Raw genomic sequence first — 15,264 nt, forward strand, 5'->3', positions numbered from 1 at the left:
AGATGTTCAATGACTGTGAATGACATTTGAATAAAATGTGTCCTTATTAAATTAAGACCTACATTCATAGCATCAACAGCGTCCATGATAAACTAATAATCCTTCAACTGTATCTTTCTCAAGTGAACATTTTCTTGGCTCCTATATTATAAATCTCAGGATGAGGACCTAGGGTCTGTGTCCTCCTCGTCTCCAAAAATATAAGCGCCTATAAAGCTAATGTCATCAGCTCTAGTACTGGCCAGTCCTCTATAGCTGTCCACTTCTAGTCATTCCCTAATTTACAGCCAACTTGAGTTCCTGGTTTACTACCATATTTTCCCTTTCCAAGACTATGAACAGTCTTTCTCAGTGACTTTCAAAATATATGATGACCCATCCAACATCATCTTTTAATTCTATTCTGTTACAGTGGTTTTCATTTTTATTTCTAGATTTCTTTTTGGTTCTTTCTTAGGATTTCCATCTCTCTGCTTACATTATCCACCTGTTCTTGCATGCCATCTACTTTATCTATTAGAACTGTTAGCATATTAATTACAGATGTTTTAAATCCCTGATCTGATCATTCCAACATCCCTGCCATGTCTGGTTCTGGTGGTGTTTTTTTGTTTTCATTTGGTTTGTCTTTGCCTTTTGGCATGCCTGGTAATTTTTCCCTGATAGCTGGTTATGTTGTACTGGTTCAAGGAACTGTTGTAGATAGGCCTTCAGTGATGTGGTAGTGAGGTGTGGATGCAGGAAAGCATTCACCACTCTTACGATTAGGTCTCAGTCTTTTAGTGAGCCTGCGACCTTCTCAAGTGATTCTCACTCTTTTGTGCCCCCCCCCCCTTACATAGGACCGCTAGAGGGTCTGGAGTTGGATATTTCCCTTCTCCTAGGTCAGTTAGACTCTGATAATACCCCAGCAGGTTAGGCTTTCTTAACTAGTTTCCCCTGAAGGCAGTTCTTATTTAGGAGAACAGAGTGCTCTGACAGAAGCCCAGTGGATTTTTGTCAGATTTTTTTACTGTGGGAATCCAGTTGAGTTCCTGGAGGTAAATCTCACAATATTGTGAGGGTCCCCCTTTGAATGCATACCTTGAAGTTTTTAACTGAGTTGTCTGCATTGGACCTCCAGCAATTCATCAATTACAGTTCAGATTTTCCTGCCTTAGACTGGTTCCCACAGTGGTTTCTGCTCGTCTTTGCTCAAGTAAACTATGAGTCCTTGTATCTATTTGCCTGTCTCTCCAATCTTGGGGACAGAGGTTTGTCCTGTGTCCTCCCCTCTCTTATGCATCTAAGAAGAGTTGTTGATTTTTAGTCTGTTAGAACGGAGTGGCAATTTGCAAAATCCTTACACAAGGAACCGGAAAAATAATTAATTCTGTCACTTCATCACCTCCAAAGACTATTACTCAACCTCATTTCACACCCTCACTAACACTGGACCATGTAAGCAGTGATAACTGAACTACCTGTGAAATGTTAATTTTGAACATCATACTCAGTCCACCCCCTTCTATCTGTCCAGTTCACTTTAGCTTGGCAATAAGTTTTCAGCCTCTTAGAGACCTCCAGTCCACTGAGCACCCCACACACCACTTTTTATTATTATAGCAAAATCCAAACCTTCTTAAACTCAATTATTTGGTTCTTTGGGCAGAGACCCAAGCAACTTATTAAAGAAATAATACAATTAGGTGACTGATTTCTCTTTAAAGTCATGACCACAGACAGCAAATGAGCACTGAAGCCAACCTAGCAATCCTACTATGCTTCCCTAGGAAGTTCATCTTTACATTTTCTGAGGTAAAAATGTCCCCCTTTTCTTCTTCTGTTATCGCAGACTCCTTCACTCTACCCATCTTCAGCTGAGGAGCCTACTCTGTAAGTCATGATGAATACAGAAACTGTTAGGGAGGATTTACTTCATTTTCCTTCCAACAAATATTCAAACCTCCCTGCATCTGTACTCAACCTTCTTAGCCTTCTTTTCTATTAAAATTGAAAGACTATTATTTTTCCAATCATAGGCAATTCTAACTCTTGATACCTATATCTTCTCTTCTCAATATCTTCAGTTATTCCATTTGTCTACTACACAACATCAAATTTCACTCTCTGCTTATTATTCATGCCAGTTCACCAAAAAACATTAGTATTTTCGACTTAAAAAAAAAAAAAAATCCTTCTTTGACTTCCTCCATCCACCACCACACACCTCTCTAACCTTTTCATAGTAAAGCAAGGCTTACACACACACACACATTTACTTATCCAAATACAATTTTTATAAGAAAATCATATTGAATATTTATAATAAACAGTATCCCCTCTCAACTGTACCTTCAACATTTCTAGCTTTTTTATTTTTATCTCCACATTCCACATACCCGTAATACGCTTGTATGGCTATTTATTAACATATTTAGATTCTAATATATGGTAAATGAGGACGTCAATTTAAATGTTGTGACTTTTACATCCCAAATTTATTTTGATTCCATCTTCTCTACATCTCCAAAGCTACTCCTGTAATCCTAACAGCCATTATACACCGTGTTTCCTCGAAAATAAGACCAGCCGGACAATCAGCTCTAATGCGTCCTTTGGAGCAAAATTAATACAAGACCTGGTCTTATATTATATTGTTAGATAAGACCCAGTCTTATATTGTTGTAAAATAAGACCAGGTCTTATATTAATTTTTGCTCCAAAGGACGCATTAGAGCTGATTGTCCAGCTAGATCTTATTTTCGGGGAAATACGGTAATAGAATAGCTTCCTTAAGTGGAGAGCTAGGGAGTGGAGAACCACTTTCACTCGTACTATTACTATCCATTTTAGCAGCTAGATGTCATAGAAAGTAAATCAGGTTTAGCTATTTTTTTTTTTCGTGGAATGACATTCAATGGCATCCTCTTGTATTTGGAATTAAATCCCTCTGCTTTCCACAGCCCACAAGGCTCTGGATCAAAGGAAGTTCCTTGACTTGACTGTCTCTTCAATCTAATATCTACTCAACTTCTCACCCACTATGCTTCAGCTATAGTAGCCCTCAGTTCATCACCTGTAACAAACCCCTTCTTACCTCAGGGTCTTTGCACTTGTCCTGTTTTCCCCATTGTTCTTCCTACAATAGGCTCCACCTCATTTTTCTAGTTACAGCTCAAAGCTTTCTCTGAACACCCTACTGCTCTATTCACTGCTCTCTTTACCCTCTCTGGTAATATCCTATCTTTCCTTTACAGAATCCATCCCAATTTGTAACCTTATTTCCTTATTCATTTCTCTTCTCCCTCCCCCAAACTAGTTTTTTTTCTCAATTCCAAGTGAGAAAAACCTTTGTCCATCTTAACACTGTTTTTCATGTATTATATGCCTGAGAAGAGGCATATAAAGAGCATCTAAGCAATACTTGAATTAATTCTGCAATCTGTGGACTAAATATAAATTTGACTAGCTCAACTAGAGTATATATTGTACCCAGCTGGAGTGGGATAGTAAATAATAGGCCCTTGAAATCTCATAAGGAATGAGATAATTGAGCCACGTCCTAGTCAGTTATTGGAAAATCTGGCTGCACCCAATTTGGATTTCTTTTTACAGACTCCTCCAGGGCCATTCCTGACAATGGACACTAAAGGTTGTTCATTTGTGGCAAGGGTGCCCACTTCTGGCTGGTGCAGATTCTTTTGTACTCAAGAACAGGAAGTGCTTGAGGGGTTAAGATAGTCTGTGGTCTGAGTCTACTTTGGGGTTTTATGGCACGCTCTACTGTGGCTGATTGCCTGCCAATTTTCATTTAGGGAGATTCCTTTTGTGTTTAGCTAATGCTTAAGACCTTAGTGGGTCAGGTTTCTCCTTAAGTTGTCAATTCTTCTGGACTTCTGTTTCTTAGCAACAGCTGGGACTCTGCCTATCCTCATTGTTCTCTGCTTTAGCCTCAAAGCAAACACTAGAAATAGTGGGCATGGCAGCTTGCAGTATGCCAGTTAGTAATAGGTGGTGCATTCCAATCCTAGTGGCTATTGGGAGACAATGAGAAGGATCATCACACTTTTGTGAGGCCTGGAAGGGGATGGGCAGTGGAAAATGTTTTGGAGGTAGCTGAGGAATTGGAGTTCCTTTGTATTATTTACTCCTCCTTGAGAGTCCTATTCCTATTACTGAAGTTTCACTTTGTGGTATTCAATGTAAAAAGTTGTTAGAAACAAGGGTGCCAAAAAAGAAATTATGTTGCAATTCAATGAACCCTTCCAGTAATTTCTTGATCTGGTTATATATTTTCAGACCAAAGGCAAACTGGCTTCCAATAATTGTCAAATTGCCAAATTTGCTCCAACCTACTTTCATCAGGCAACTTTGTTTAGATTTCTCTTTCCTAATGTACTTTCCAAACTCCACATACAGTAAAACCAATGCATTTGACGTTTTTTGATATTTGGCTACCATGTTCTCTAATGCCCTACCTCAGTGACTATACAGTCTAAGACATTATTGGCGAAAGCCTTAGTGGAAGATTTTCTATTGCATAGCACAAGGTAACAAGTTCCCGCCTTAAGGCAGGGAAGTCTTTATTACCTGCTACCCTCCGCCTTGACTCAGCAGTTTGTTTCTCTAAATCTTGTTATTCACAACCACATTCCTAGGCAAAATGAAGCAGGACCCTTCCAGTTGCAAATGGCTAAAATCCACTTAAGTCAGCTTAAACAAACATGAAATTTTATTGTAAATTATGATAAATAATTAAAAAATAGGGAGCAGACTCGACCTTCTCAGGGGACCGAGATCAGGAACTGGAAAGCTATTAGGAACCAAGACAACTATTATATCTGTGTTTGACATGTCAGCACTGCTTCATGAAAGCACCAACTCTGGAGTCAGACTGCTTGGGTTTTACTTTAGCTTCAGCACTTACTTTAGTCAAGCTTCTCAGTTTCCTTATCTGTAAATTAGGGATAATAGTACCAACTTCAGAGAGTCGTAACATTTAGAGCACGGAGTGACACCATAAGTAATCTGAGATTATTCTTGTTCTGCAACATAACTCTCATTCTCCACGTGCTGCTCTCAAACAAGGTTGCCCTGATCTAATTTTGCATGTTTCCCATAGCAGATCAGCTGTCTGATAATCCTTCTCAATTCCAAATCTAAATTCTCAGGACGATCGGATGGATCCAGATGGGGTTCCGTAGTTCATCCTAGCTAAAGCCACAGGCGTGAAGGCACCTAATACATATATAGCTGACATGGCCCACCCTTCACTGTAATATTTCTGTGGTGGGAGATCATGAATCAAAGCTAAAATTTTTAAAAAATAAAAGAGTTTTGTGTACGTCTCTCAACTCACTGATCCTCCTGTTCTTCCATAGTCACAAAATCCCGATTATATGTGACTTGCCCAATGTCATACAGCTAATAATGGATAAAGCTGTGGTTCAAAACTAGGTCTGACACCAAATCCAAAATTTATTTTCACTAAATAATGCCTTAGAGTTGTTTATATTTATTGAGAACGTATTGAATAGCCGTCGAGATGACTTCAAAGAGTCCAAAATTAGGTTTCCTGGTTTTTTCCCTAATTTCCAATTTTTAAAAATTAGGGTAAAGCATATGTAAAGTTCACAAAATTTAAATGTTCAGCTCAATGAAATTTTTCGTATGTATACACCATATAACCACCACCCAGATCAAGATATAGACCATTTCCAACCCAAGGCTCCCTATTCCCCTTCTAAGTCAATACCCATGCCCGGAGAAGTTAACAACTATCCTGACTTCTTTCGCCACGATTAGTTTTGTTTGTCCTTGAATTTCATATAAATGGAATTATACAATATGAATTCTTTCGTGTCTTTTTCACTCAACACAATACCTATGAGATCCACCTGTTATTGTGTGTTAGCAGTTTACTCTCTCCTATTGCTGGGTAGTATCCCATTGTATGAATATGCTTCACTTTGCTCCAGTTTGAGGCCATAATGAATCAAATTGCTATGAACATTCATGTAAAACACATTTACGAGACACTTGCATTCATTTCTCTTAGATATACACTCAGGAGAGAAATTGCTAAATTATCAGATAGGTATAAATCCAGCTATAATGGATACCGCCTATAAATTTTCCAAAGTGGCTATAACCAATTTACACCCCCATCAACAGTAAGAGTTTCAGTGTTTCAGTTGCACTATAATTTCTCTCTCTCTCTCTCTCTCTCTCTCTCTCTCTCTCTCTCTCTCTATATATATATATATATATATATATATCAAGGAAAATAAGGTAGTCTATTGTGATAGTCACATTTCTTAGTTCTGCAAATGTATTGGCTCTTTTGTTGCTGGTTTTAAGCAAGGCTGAGTTTACGCTAAGTTGTTAGGTAGAATAGATCCTCATTCATTAGCACCCTTATCAAACCACACCTCCCACCAGGTAAGATTTCACTAAAAAATACTACCTAGATTTTGCCATCTTTGATAGTAGGGTTTCTCTCAACAATGGCACTATTGTCATTTTGGGTCACATAATTCTTTGCTGTGGTGGACTATCCAATGCATTGTAGTATCTTTAGCAGTATCCCTGACCTCTACCCACTATATATCAGCAGCAACCCCCCCCTCCCCATTGTGACAACGAAAAATAACTCCACAGTTTGTCAAAGGTTTCTCGTGGAGAAAAATCTTCCTCTGTCCCATTATAACAGTAACCACTATTTTCAAAATGAGTGTCCTTGCCTCCACATTTCTTCTAAACTGCTATAGTCAATGCAGTGTTAATACAATGATTTCCATAGTTTTTCAATACTAATGGTACACTAGAATCACCGTTTAAAAAGGGAAGCTTTTAAAGAATGCATATGCCAAGACCCCACCTCAGAACAATGGAATGGAATCTCTTGAGGTAGCACTTGAGCATTGTTAATGTAAAGCTCCTCAGGTAATTCTAAATTGTGGCACAGCTAAGAACCACTTTAGCATATTACTCTTCCCAGGAATATATGCTTTAAAATAGATGTTTACCAATGACTTTTCAAATATTAGTAGAGCATGAGACAGATATCTGTGGGAAGTACAAGGCTCAAAGACACACCCAATCACACCAATTAAGTGACCACCTATAGCCGTTAACTATAAACAGTGGTATCTCACTCCCAAATCAGGCTTTTTAAAACATTCACATATTTTCTTGTTTGAATGATTAATATATTGATCCTGTCAGCTAATTCTTATAGCTAACTCTTCTCTAAATGCTTCTCTCAAAAGGGCATTTCCTTTTTTTTTTTTTAGTGTCTGGTATACAAAACAACGTAATAGTTAAGATGTTTACACCCCTTACAAAGTGATAACTCATCTCCTCATTTTTGCAACCCTTTAAGTTTTTCATCTAAATAAATAAAAATCCACAACCCTCCCCAAACAAATTCACATTCCCTCTCAAGCCAAAGTCAAACCATCTGAAAGAGAAATTTAGACTGAGTCCATTTCTTCATTTATGACATTCCACTCCAATCTAGCTTCTGGACCTATTATTCCAACAAAACAGTTCTGGCTATAGTAACCGATGACCAGCATGTTACTAAATCCAGTGGATATTATTTAGGCCTTATTTCACGTCACTTCTCAACAGCAATAGGATACTACTCACCACTCCTTCCTTGAAGCACTTATGCCTTTGCCCTGCGTTGTACAACACCCTTCTGAAATCTGCAACTCCTTACCCTGTTCATCATCCTGTACCTAGCCAAAATTAATTGAAAGTTCTTTACTACAAAATCCTAGGCTGTCTCCCAAGTCTACTTCGTGTATACGCGAGGCCTTATGTAATTTCTCCGTACACACTTAACGGATTTTAATTTCACTTTAGATCACCCTTCTCAGCTCCAGACTTCTACCCAAAAGTCCTTTGGATGATTCAAAAGAATCAGAAATAAGCCCTAAATTTAAGTCACACCTACCCATCTTCAAACTTATTACCACTCAAGTGGATGTCATCACCATTAAGCTCCATTTCATTCCACTGTGTAGAGCTTCCCTCCTTGTCCTCTGAATCCAATTACATTAACAAATCCTGTGATGTCCTTCCTTATCTACTCTCTCCACTTCTGTAGCACTACCTTGGTCCATCATGTTATTTCTAATCTTTTAGCCTTCTCCTAATTCATTTAAGTATATTGTATCTACTTTCACCAGCCTCTAATCTTTTCTGGAATTTACAGCTACAGTAAAATCTTCAATTTGCAAATTCCATCATTACCACCCAGTATTAAATCCTTCAAGGGTTTCCACTTGTTCCAAGGAAAGAACCTACTTCTTTTCCTTACCGTTAGTCCCTGAATAGCCTAGCCCCTGTGCAGCTTCATTTTCCTCAGTTTAGTCTGTTCCAGTAGTACTATGTTTCCTGTAGTCCCTTACAGATATGGTGACAATGTAATTTATCATCCAAATCAGGGCACTTCTGAAAGTAAAAAAGGCCTATCTTGGTAAACTGGGATGCAAGCTGACATCATCTCTCTGGCCCCAGAAATTTTGCCTATGTTGTTTATTTTACCTGGAAAGCTCATTTCCATTTTGACCAATTTATACAATTTTTTCAATTCTTAAACCATGTCACTTCCTCTGGGGAGACTTTTCTGACTAGGGCTCTCCATTATGAATTCTCACAGTACTACAAGCTTCTTCATACCATTTTTTCTGTTACGATTTTGCAGTGTGATTGTTTCCTGCACTAAACTTTGGCTATTGAAAGTGCCTGTTTTTGCTATATTATAATCCTCTCTCCTCAGCCCCAGCAGAATGTTTGGTATGCAACTTATTGAATGTACGTCAATATACTGCACTGGGTACACACAGTCTGCGCTCAAGAAACTCACAATGCAGTATGAAAACAAATGCTTTATTACAATACAATGACATGCTGCACTTACAGGATACACAATTTGATGTCCTAAAAGGGAGGTAAAAAAGCTGTGTGACGTTTCACAGTGTGTCAGTACAATTGTCTCAGGGCACTCAAACGGTTCTTGACAATTTACTTAAACAAACCTACAAGAGATTGATTCATAAGATAGATGGACTATATACATTTAAAATGAGAGATATCTTGCCAATAACCTGAAGAAATATGTGGCTAGAGAGTCAAGTGTCTGCTAAGAATGGGAGGAGATGCTGGGGTCAAACTGTGAAAAGACTAAGTAATAAAAATATTATGTATGCAAATATATGTGGTATATTTAAACATATGCATTCAAAGCTGGGAAGTAATTTCAGAAGATTTCAAATCTGAAGGAAACCTACAGGGTGAGCTGGAGGGAATGTACAGAAAATAAGGCCTAAATAAACAAAGTAGTGGGGATTAAGAATAAAAGCTGAAGAAAATATACATGGACAGTAAATAAAGGATGTGGGGGAGAAATGATATAGCATCAATGCACCAATTTGGTATTTTGAGGTTAGCTGCTTTTTTGTTTTACTCTGTGTGCACACTTAATTTTGTAAGCAGAGAAAGTAGAACCTTTGTATCCACTTAATGCCTAGTAGATTGTATATATAGTTGCCTCTTAGTATCATCTGGAAGAACTTTCCATTTGAAATTTAACTTGTGATTCAAGAATTTACTAGTAAAAATCCCAACACTGTGGCCATAAACAAGGTAGATGAGCTGTTGATGGATATCAGAACCTAGAAATTTTTTCCAAACATTACCTAGAACCTCGACATTCTGCATAGAAGAGGGGAGGAATGGAAGTGTCAGGCATGTGTAGTTAGGAAAAAACTTCCTAGATGACTGACTCCTGCCCCCTGCTCAATACTGAGAACCATTGCTTGTTTCTCCTATAAATTTTATGATTACAGTAAATTTTCACTAAAGTAATTTAGGATTTATGGGTTCTAGTTATAGAGGACTTTGTAAATGTAAGTATCATATTTGGGAAGCTCTTCCTCTGTTTGGCAATGACCTGGGAGATGATGTCGTCATAGGTTCAGATTCCAGGGTATTTTAATACTATTTTGATTGTTTTAGCAGTTTCTCATATGCAAATTCTTTAAGCAACATAATTATGGAATTAATATCCTATGTTGGCATCCAAACATTAACAGAGAAGCAGAGTTATCATTAACTTTGTTACAAATCTCACAATTATGGATACACAGTTCTCTATCTCCACCTAAGAGTATCCATTGGTAACTAGCCCTAGTAGAATTAAGAACCCACAAAGTGGGTCCTAGATTTTGTAAAAGTAATATTCTTTTCAAAGAATACGAAATTTCCCAAATGAGAAATCAGACAATAAAGACCTCCTGATTGATGTTAATTCTCAGGGATTTTTTACAAGTCATGTGTTGAAATTATCAACTGTTTTTCTACTGTGTAGTACTAATAGGTTGAGAAAAAGACAGCTTATTCAAACAAAATGAAACTGAGAATTTAACTGCAGATAACAAATGGTAAAAAAAAAAAAAAAAATTGTCCCAGTTTTTCACTTACCTTGTATTTCTCCACATTCTCAAGTTATTCTAAAATTCTGTGGAGTCATAAAGTATATCAGGATTTTACCAGATATATAAATCTCCAAGTGTATCACATACGTAGCATATCACATTCAAATGGCAAATCAGTAGTTTAAAAAGGTTGACATGTATTTTCAGAAAGCGTAGATTATATCCATAAAGTAATGATAAAAATGTAGTATAAATATATTTGAAGATTTTATCTAATACTTCTATTACAAGCCTTTATCTCCCATGGTTACTGCTTTTCTGGGGTTTATTTTTTTTACTTATCACTCTAATAATCCAAGAAAGAAACCAGTAGGAGATACAGGGAGTTCCTATCATTAAGGCACCTTTATCATATTTTTAAAGCTTATTAAAAATTAGCATACAGTTCCGGTTTGCCTTCCCCTACTCAAGGGTATAAATACCTTTCCATATAACTAACACATATTTGGAATTGTTTTGAGATCTTTTTGAAGGCTTTGAACTAAACTGTTTAAACAGGTGGTAGACTAAAACTTGAATATTTCCCACACGTTGAAAGTAATTATTTTGGGAATGCAATTACCACAAACTCATCTGACTTGAACGGTGGACCTTTACACCAAATCAAATAACTGAAGAATGGGATTAGAAGGTTTCAAAAATTATTAACTTTGAGTGATTCAAGATTGACCAGTGGATCAGAAAAATAGTGACGTGTAAAAGATTTTATTTAAAAAAATGCTTTCAAAAAGTGAAGCAGGACACCATCATGCTTGAAACTGTGACAGTGTTTCCTTCGACCCTTCTAAAAGTTGTATCTGAGGCCTGCAGTTAGTTATGAAAGAAACCGTCAACTAAATTGCAGCACGTTAAACTGAGACAGTTACTAACTTCCCTCGAATTACTTTTTTGTTGCGATTCTGCACCACACCCTCGACCTCGCCCTCCAGGGAGGGAACCTAGAAAGGTTGTAAAAGTTTTGTTGTTGCTGTTTTTTTTTTCCCTGAACCAGGCTTGAGCTACCCACAAATGAACCAAAAGTGGCACAGGACGTCAACAACTTGCTCTCTATTTTCTCTCCTCAGGTGCCCCGCCCACAAGGGGGACTAGTCCCACAAGGAGCCTCGGACTCAGGTCGTTTAAGCGTAGGAGGCGGCGGGAGGTGACCACAGTTGCCAAACAGTTGGCTTCCCAGGCTGTCTGGTGTGACGCGGCAGCCCCCTCCCCGCCTCTTAGGATACGCGATCAGGCGCAGCCGACGCCTGGGCGACTGGACCCCATGCATGACTTGGCCCTCTCGGCTTATCCACTGCGACCCGTCTGCGGTTCCCCGAACCTCATCATAATCTTCAGCATCTCCCTACTCCCCTGCTTCCCCGGTTTCTTCTCAGTCTCTCCGCCGCGACATCCTTGCGCAACCGTCCCAAATTGCAGTAGCGTCCATACCCACACGGAGCGAGCGTGTAGCTCCCACTTCCCGGAACTCAACTCAGAGCCACTAAGGGAGGGCACCCAAGAAAGGATCAGCGGCCCACGGCCGTGGCCAGAGTCCGACGGCCTCTGCGCGGTCGGCGTGCGCGCTCCCATCAATGCGCGTGCGCGCACTCGCTCCGTCAGCACCAATCGCTTTCTTCCTACGCCCCACGACTCCAAAACGCAGCCCCTCCCACCGCCCGCGCGCCAGTACGAAGGGTTCGGCGTGCTCGCCCCCGCTCGCTCGCCCGCCTGTCTCGCGCAGAGTAGGGAAGGGGAGTGAGCAGAGGAGCTTACGTCGCGCGGGAGGCGGAGGCGACTGCGTCCTCGGTGGCGGTGGCGGCGGCGGAGGCGGAGGTGGCTACGACGGAGACGGTTGCGCTCGCTCTCTCAGCGTCATGGCGGCTGCCGGGAGCCGATAAACGGCGAGAGCGGGAGCGCGCGCGTGGCCGCGGCGACGACGACGGCTAATTACTTCTCGCTATTGCTGCTCTAGCCGTTGGTGCTTCAATAATGAATTGATTGTTGGATCCGCTCCGCAGGGGATCGCGCGTTGGTGCCGCGGGCCGGGGCTTCCCCTTCCCCTCCGCGTCTTTCCCCTTCCCCCTCCCCTTCACGGACTCCTGCTTACCCCGAGACGCCCGGAGCCCGAGGACTCACTCGGCGGCGGCGACCGCGGGCCCGGGCGCGGGGGAGGCCGCTGATCCTAGTCGGCTCCCTCCGCCCCGCGAAGCCTGCACGGCAGCGGGTAAGAAAGGGGGCGGCAGGAGGGTCAGGATGTGGCGGGGAGGACGGGAACCGGCCAGGCGGAGGGCGGAGGCGGCGCGGTGTCCGGGCGGCGGCCCAGCGGCCGGGCGCCGGGTGAAGGCCGGGGCGGCTCTGCGAGGGCGGGTGGCGCGGACGGACTCGGCGCGTAGGGGGCGTGTGAGTGGAGAGCGGAGGCCGGCGCCGCGGAGCGTATCCTCCCGCGGACAGGCGGGCAGCTGGGCGGTCGACCCGGGGCCTCGGCATGGGGCTGGCGGGCCCGCGAGGGGGAGAGCAGCGAGGCACGAGTGGCGTGCGTTTGGCTGGTGCGTGGGTCCCACCGCTACACGGGCTCCCTGCACGTGGGGAGGGTAGGGGGAGGGGTCGGCGGCCTGGGCGAGCCTGGGAGGGCGCGGGGCGGGTCTGCGGGAAGTTTGAGGCGGGAAGAGACTCCGGGACCGGGATGGAGGCCCTGGGAGGCAGGCGCGCAGGGTTGGTGGGGGTGGGGGTGGGTGCGTTCAGCTGGGAGGCTGATAGGAGCGAAAGAGCGATGGAGGGATGAGGGGGGAGGAAGGTTTCCAACCTCCTATCGCGTACCGCTTCGAAAACTTAACAGAAGCAAAGCAACTGTTAAAAGACGAGGGCATAGAGGAGGATTGAAGAGGTTTAACGATTTAGGGTAGAGTCATTGTTAAGACGCTTGAAAGACAGGAGAGAGTTGCGTGCGCTTGGAGCTTCAGAACTTCTGGTTCTGAGAAGGGTCTCAGAGGAGGACTTATTCGGAAAAGAAAGATGAGGGGAGGAAAGGAAGTTACAGTACACAGAGAAAGCCATTTTGAGGGACGAAAGGTGGTGAAAGTAAAGAACCAAAAGAGGAGTGAACTTTCTCAAAAGAGAGACTTTTCAGGAAAGAGGCAGTTTGGTAGAATAACTAGATTTTTAAGACTTGTTTAACAGTAAAGCTCTTTGACTAGTGAGAATGAGTATTCAGCATTAGGAATAAATGTTGCATGGAAGAGTTACTTTTTGGATAACCAGTTCTTGCAGAATCTACTGGACTGTAGTCTCTGGAGAATTAAAATCCCGATCTAGATGCAGAGTTTGCTATGATTGAGTTGTCAGCGGCCTGTTTTCCCCTCTTTCTTGGTGGAATGGAAATATTCGTAGGAGTGAATTCTCTTTGCTGAGGTCGGAGGACAGCTCTGCTCTCAGTCAGCTCTCGGTACTTTCTGGCTGGGGAAGGATCTGACGTCTCCTTCCCCCGCTTCTTCCTCTCCCTCCCCTGCCAGAGATCTCCTTTGTTTATTCGTGGATGGCTTGTAGGTGACTCTCCAGTGTTGTGTTAAAATCTTGAAAGGTGGAAAGTTGTGTCTTGGTCCATGATTTTTGCCTCAGACCCCCTACTTAAAATATCATAGTGCATGTTCTATTACTTTATTTAAAAATGGAATCACTGCAAGTCCAAACTGGATAAATGCTGTTTAAATTTTTTTTTCAGTTCATTATCTGCTTACCTGTGAAAGATCATATTTATTTTGACCTATGCATTTTTTTAAGATTATAGGACACCTTTTTATTCTATTCTCATGTGAGCATTTTGAAAACTTTCCCTCACTTGAGTATATGAAGTTCTTCATGATAGTAATTAGTGCTTGATTAAAGATAACCTTTTTCCTCCTCACTTCATTTGTTTGACCAATATTTAATAAGACTACACTTTCTATTGTTGAGATGTATGTATATATTATATACTGCCACTTTGCTTTAGTTGTCTGTTACAGTATATTTACGTATTGCTACATAGTTGCAATTAGTCTAAAAGATTTATCACTCCACAAATATTTTAATTTCTTCTGTCAAAAATACGCAGTGGTATGATAAGTTCTAGTAGCCAGTAATGCAATTAATAGAAGCCTGGAAATTTGGGGTAAAACCCCCTACCCCTTCCTTAACCACCTCTAATCTAAGTGGCTTAGATCGATTTGTATAAGTTCTAAATAGACTTTCTTTTATCTTTTTCTCTACAAGACATTTTCTTACTTTCTTAATGTATTTTTTTAGGTGCATCGGAAAGGGTCCCAGGAAACCTGTGAATGTTGAAGAAAATTCGTCTGTGATTTTTGATATTCAAGGAGGAGTCAATATTTATATTCATCTTTTAAACTGGGAAGATTTATATTTTATTTTAAAACTTGTTGATATTTACAATGAATGGACACAGTGATGAAGAAAGTGTTAGAAACAGTAGTGGAGAATCAAGGTAAGTAAGCACTTTATTATCAAGTATTTATTATGAAGAGAATTGAAAACTTGTGTGATTCTGTTTAGTTTCTTAATAGGCAGCAGAGTTTTCTGATTCAGATTTTTCCTCTTAACTATCCAAATACTAAAAAGTTTCTAATATATGAAGTTTTTTTGATAATACAGAGTTTAATTATTTCTTTTCCATTGAGATACACAAAGAAGAATTTAAATATAGGAAGTTTGTCTTACTTAAATCTCTATGGAGGCTTATATTGTTTGGGGTAATAATTGAAGCTAGAACAAGTAAAAAAATAGACATTGAAATTGATTTGAC

At 40.8% G+C, this 15,264-nt stretch overlaps 1 protein-coding gene across 1 annotated transcript in view; it reads left to right on the forward strand.

The window, feature by feature from the left end:
- The first annotated feature begins 12,327 nt into the window (after positions 1-12,327).
- The window catches only part of CHD1 (chromodomain helicase DNA binding protein 1), a 72,832-nt gene continuing 69,895 nt past the window's right edge, over positions 12,328-15,264 (forward strand). Inside the window, exons 1-2 of the mRNA XM_019727925.2 lie at positions 12,328-12,690; positions 14,748-14,946. Of these exons, the coding sequence (XP_019583484.2) occupies positions 14,894-14,946 (53 nt within the window). The 5' untranslated portion in view covers positions 12,328-12,690; positions 14,748-14,893. The remainder of the gene's footprint in view (positions 12,691-14,747; positions 14,947-15,264) is intronic.

Source organism: Rhinolophus sinicus, linkage group LG03, assembly GCF_036562045.2.
Source record: "Rhinolophus sinicus isolate RSC01 linkage group LG03, ASM3656204v1, whole genome shotgun sequence".
In the NCBI taxonomy this organism is placed as follows: domain Eukaryota; kingdom Metazoa; phylum Chordata; class Mammalia; order Chiroptera; family Rhinolophidae; genus Rhinolophus; species Rhinolophus sinicus.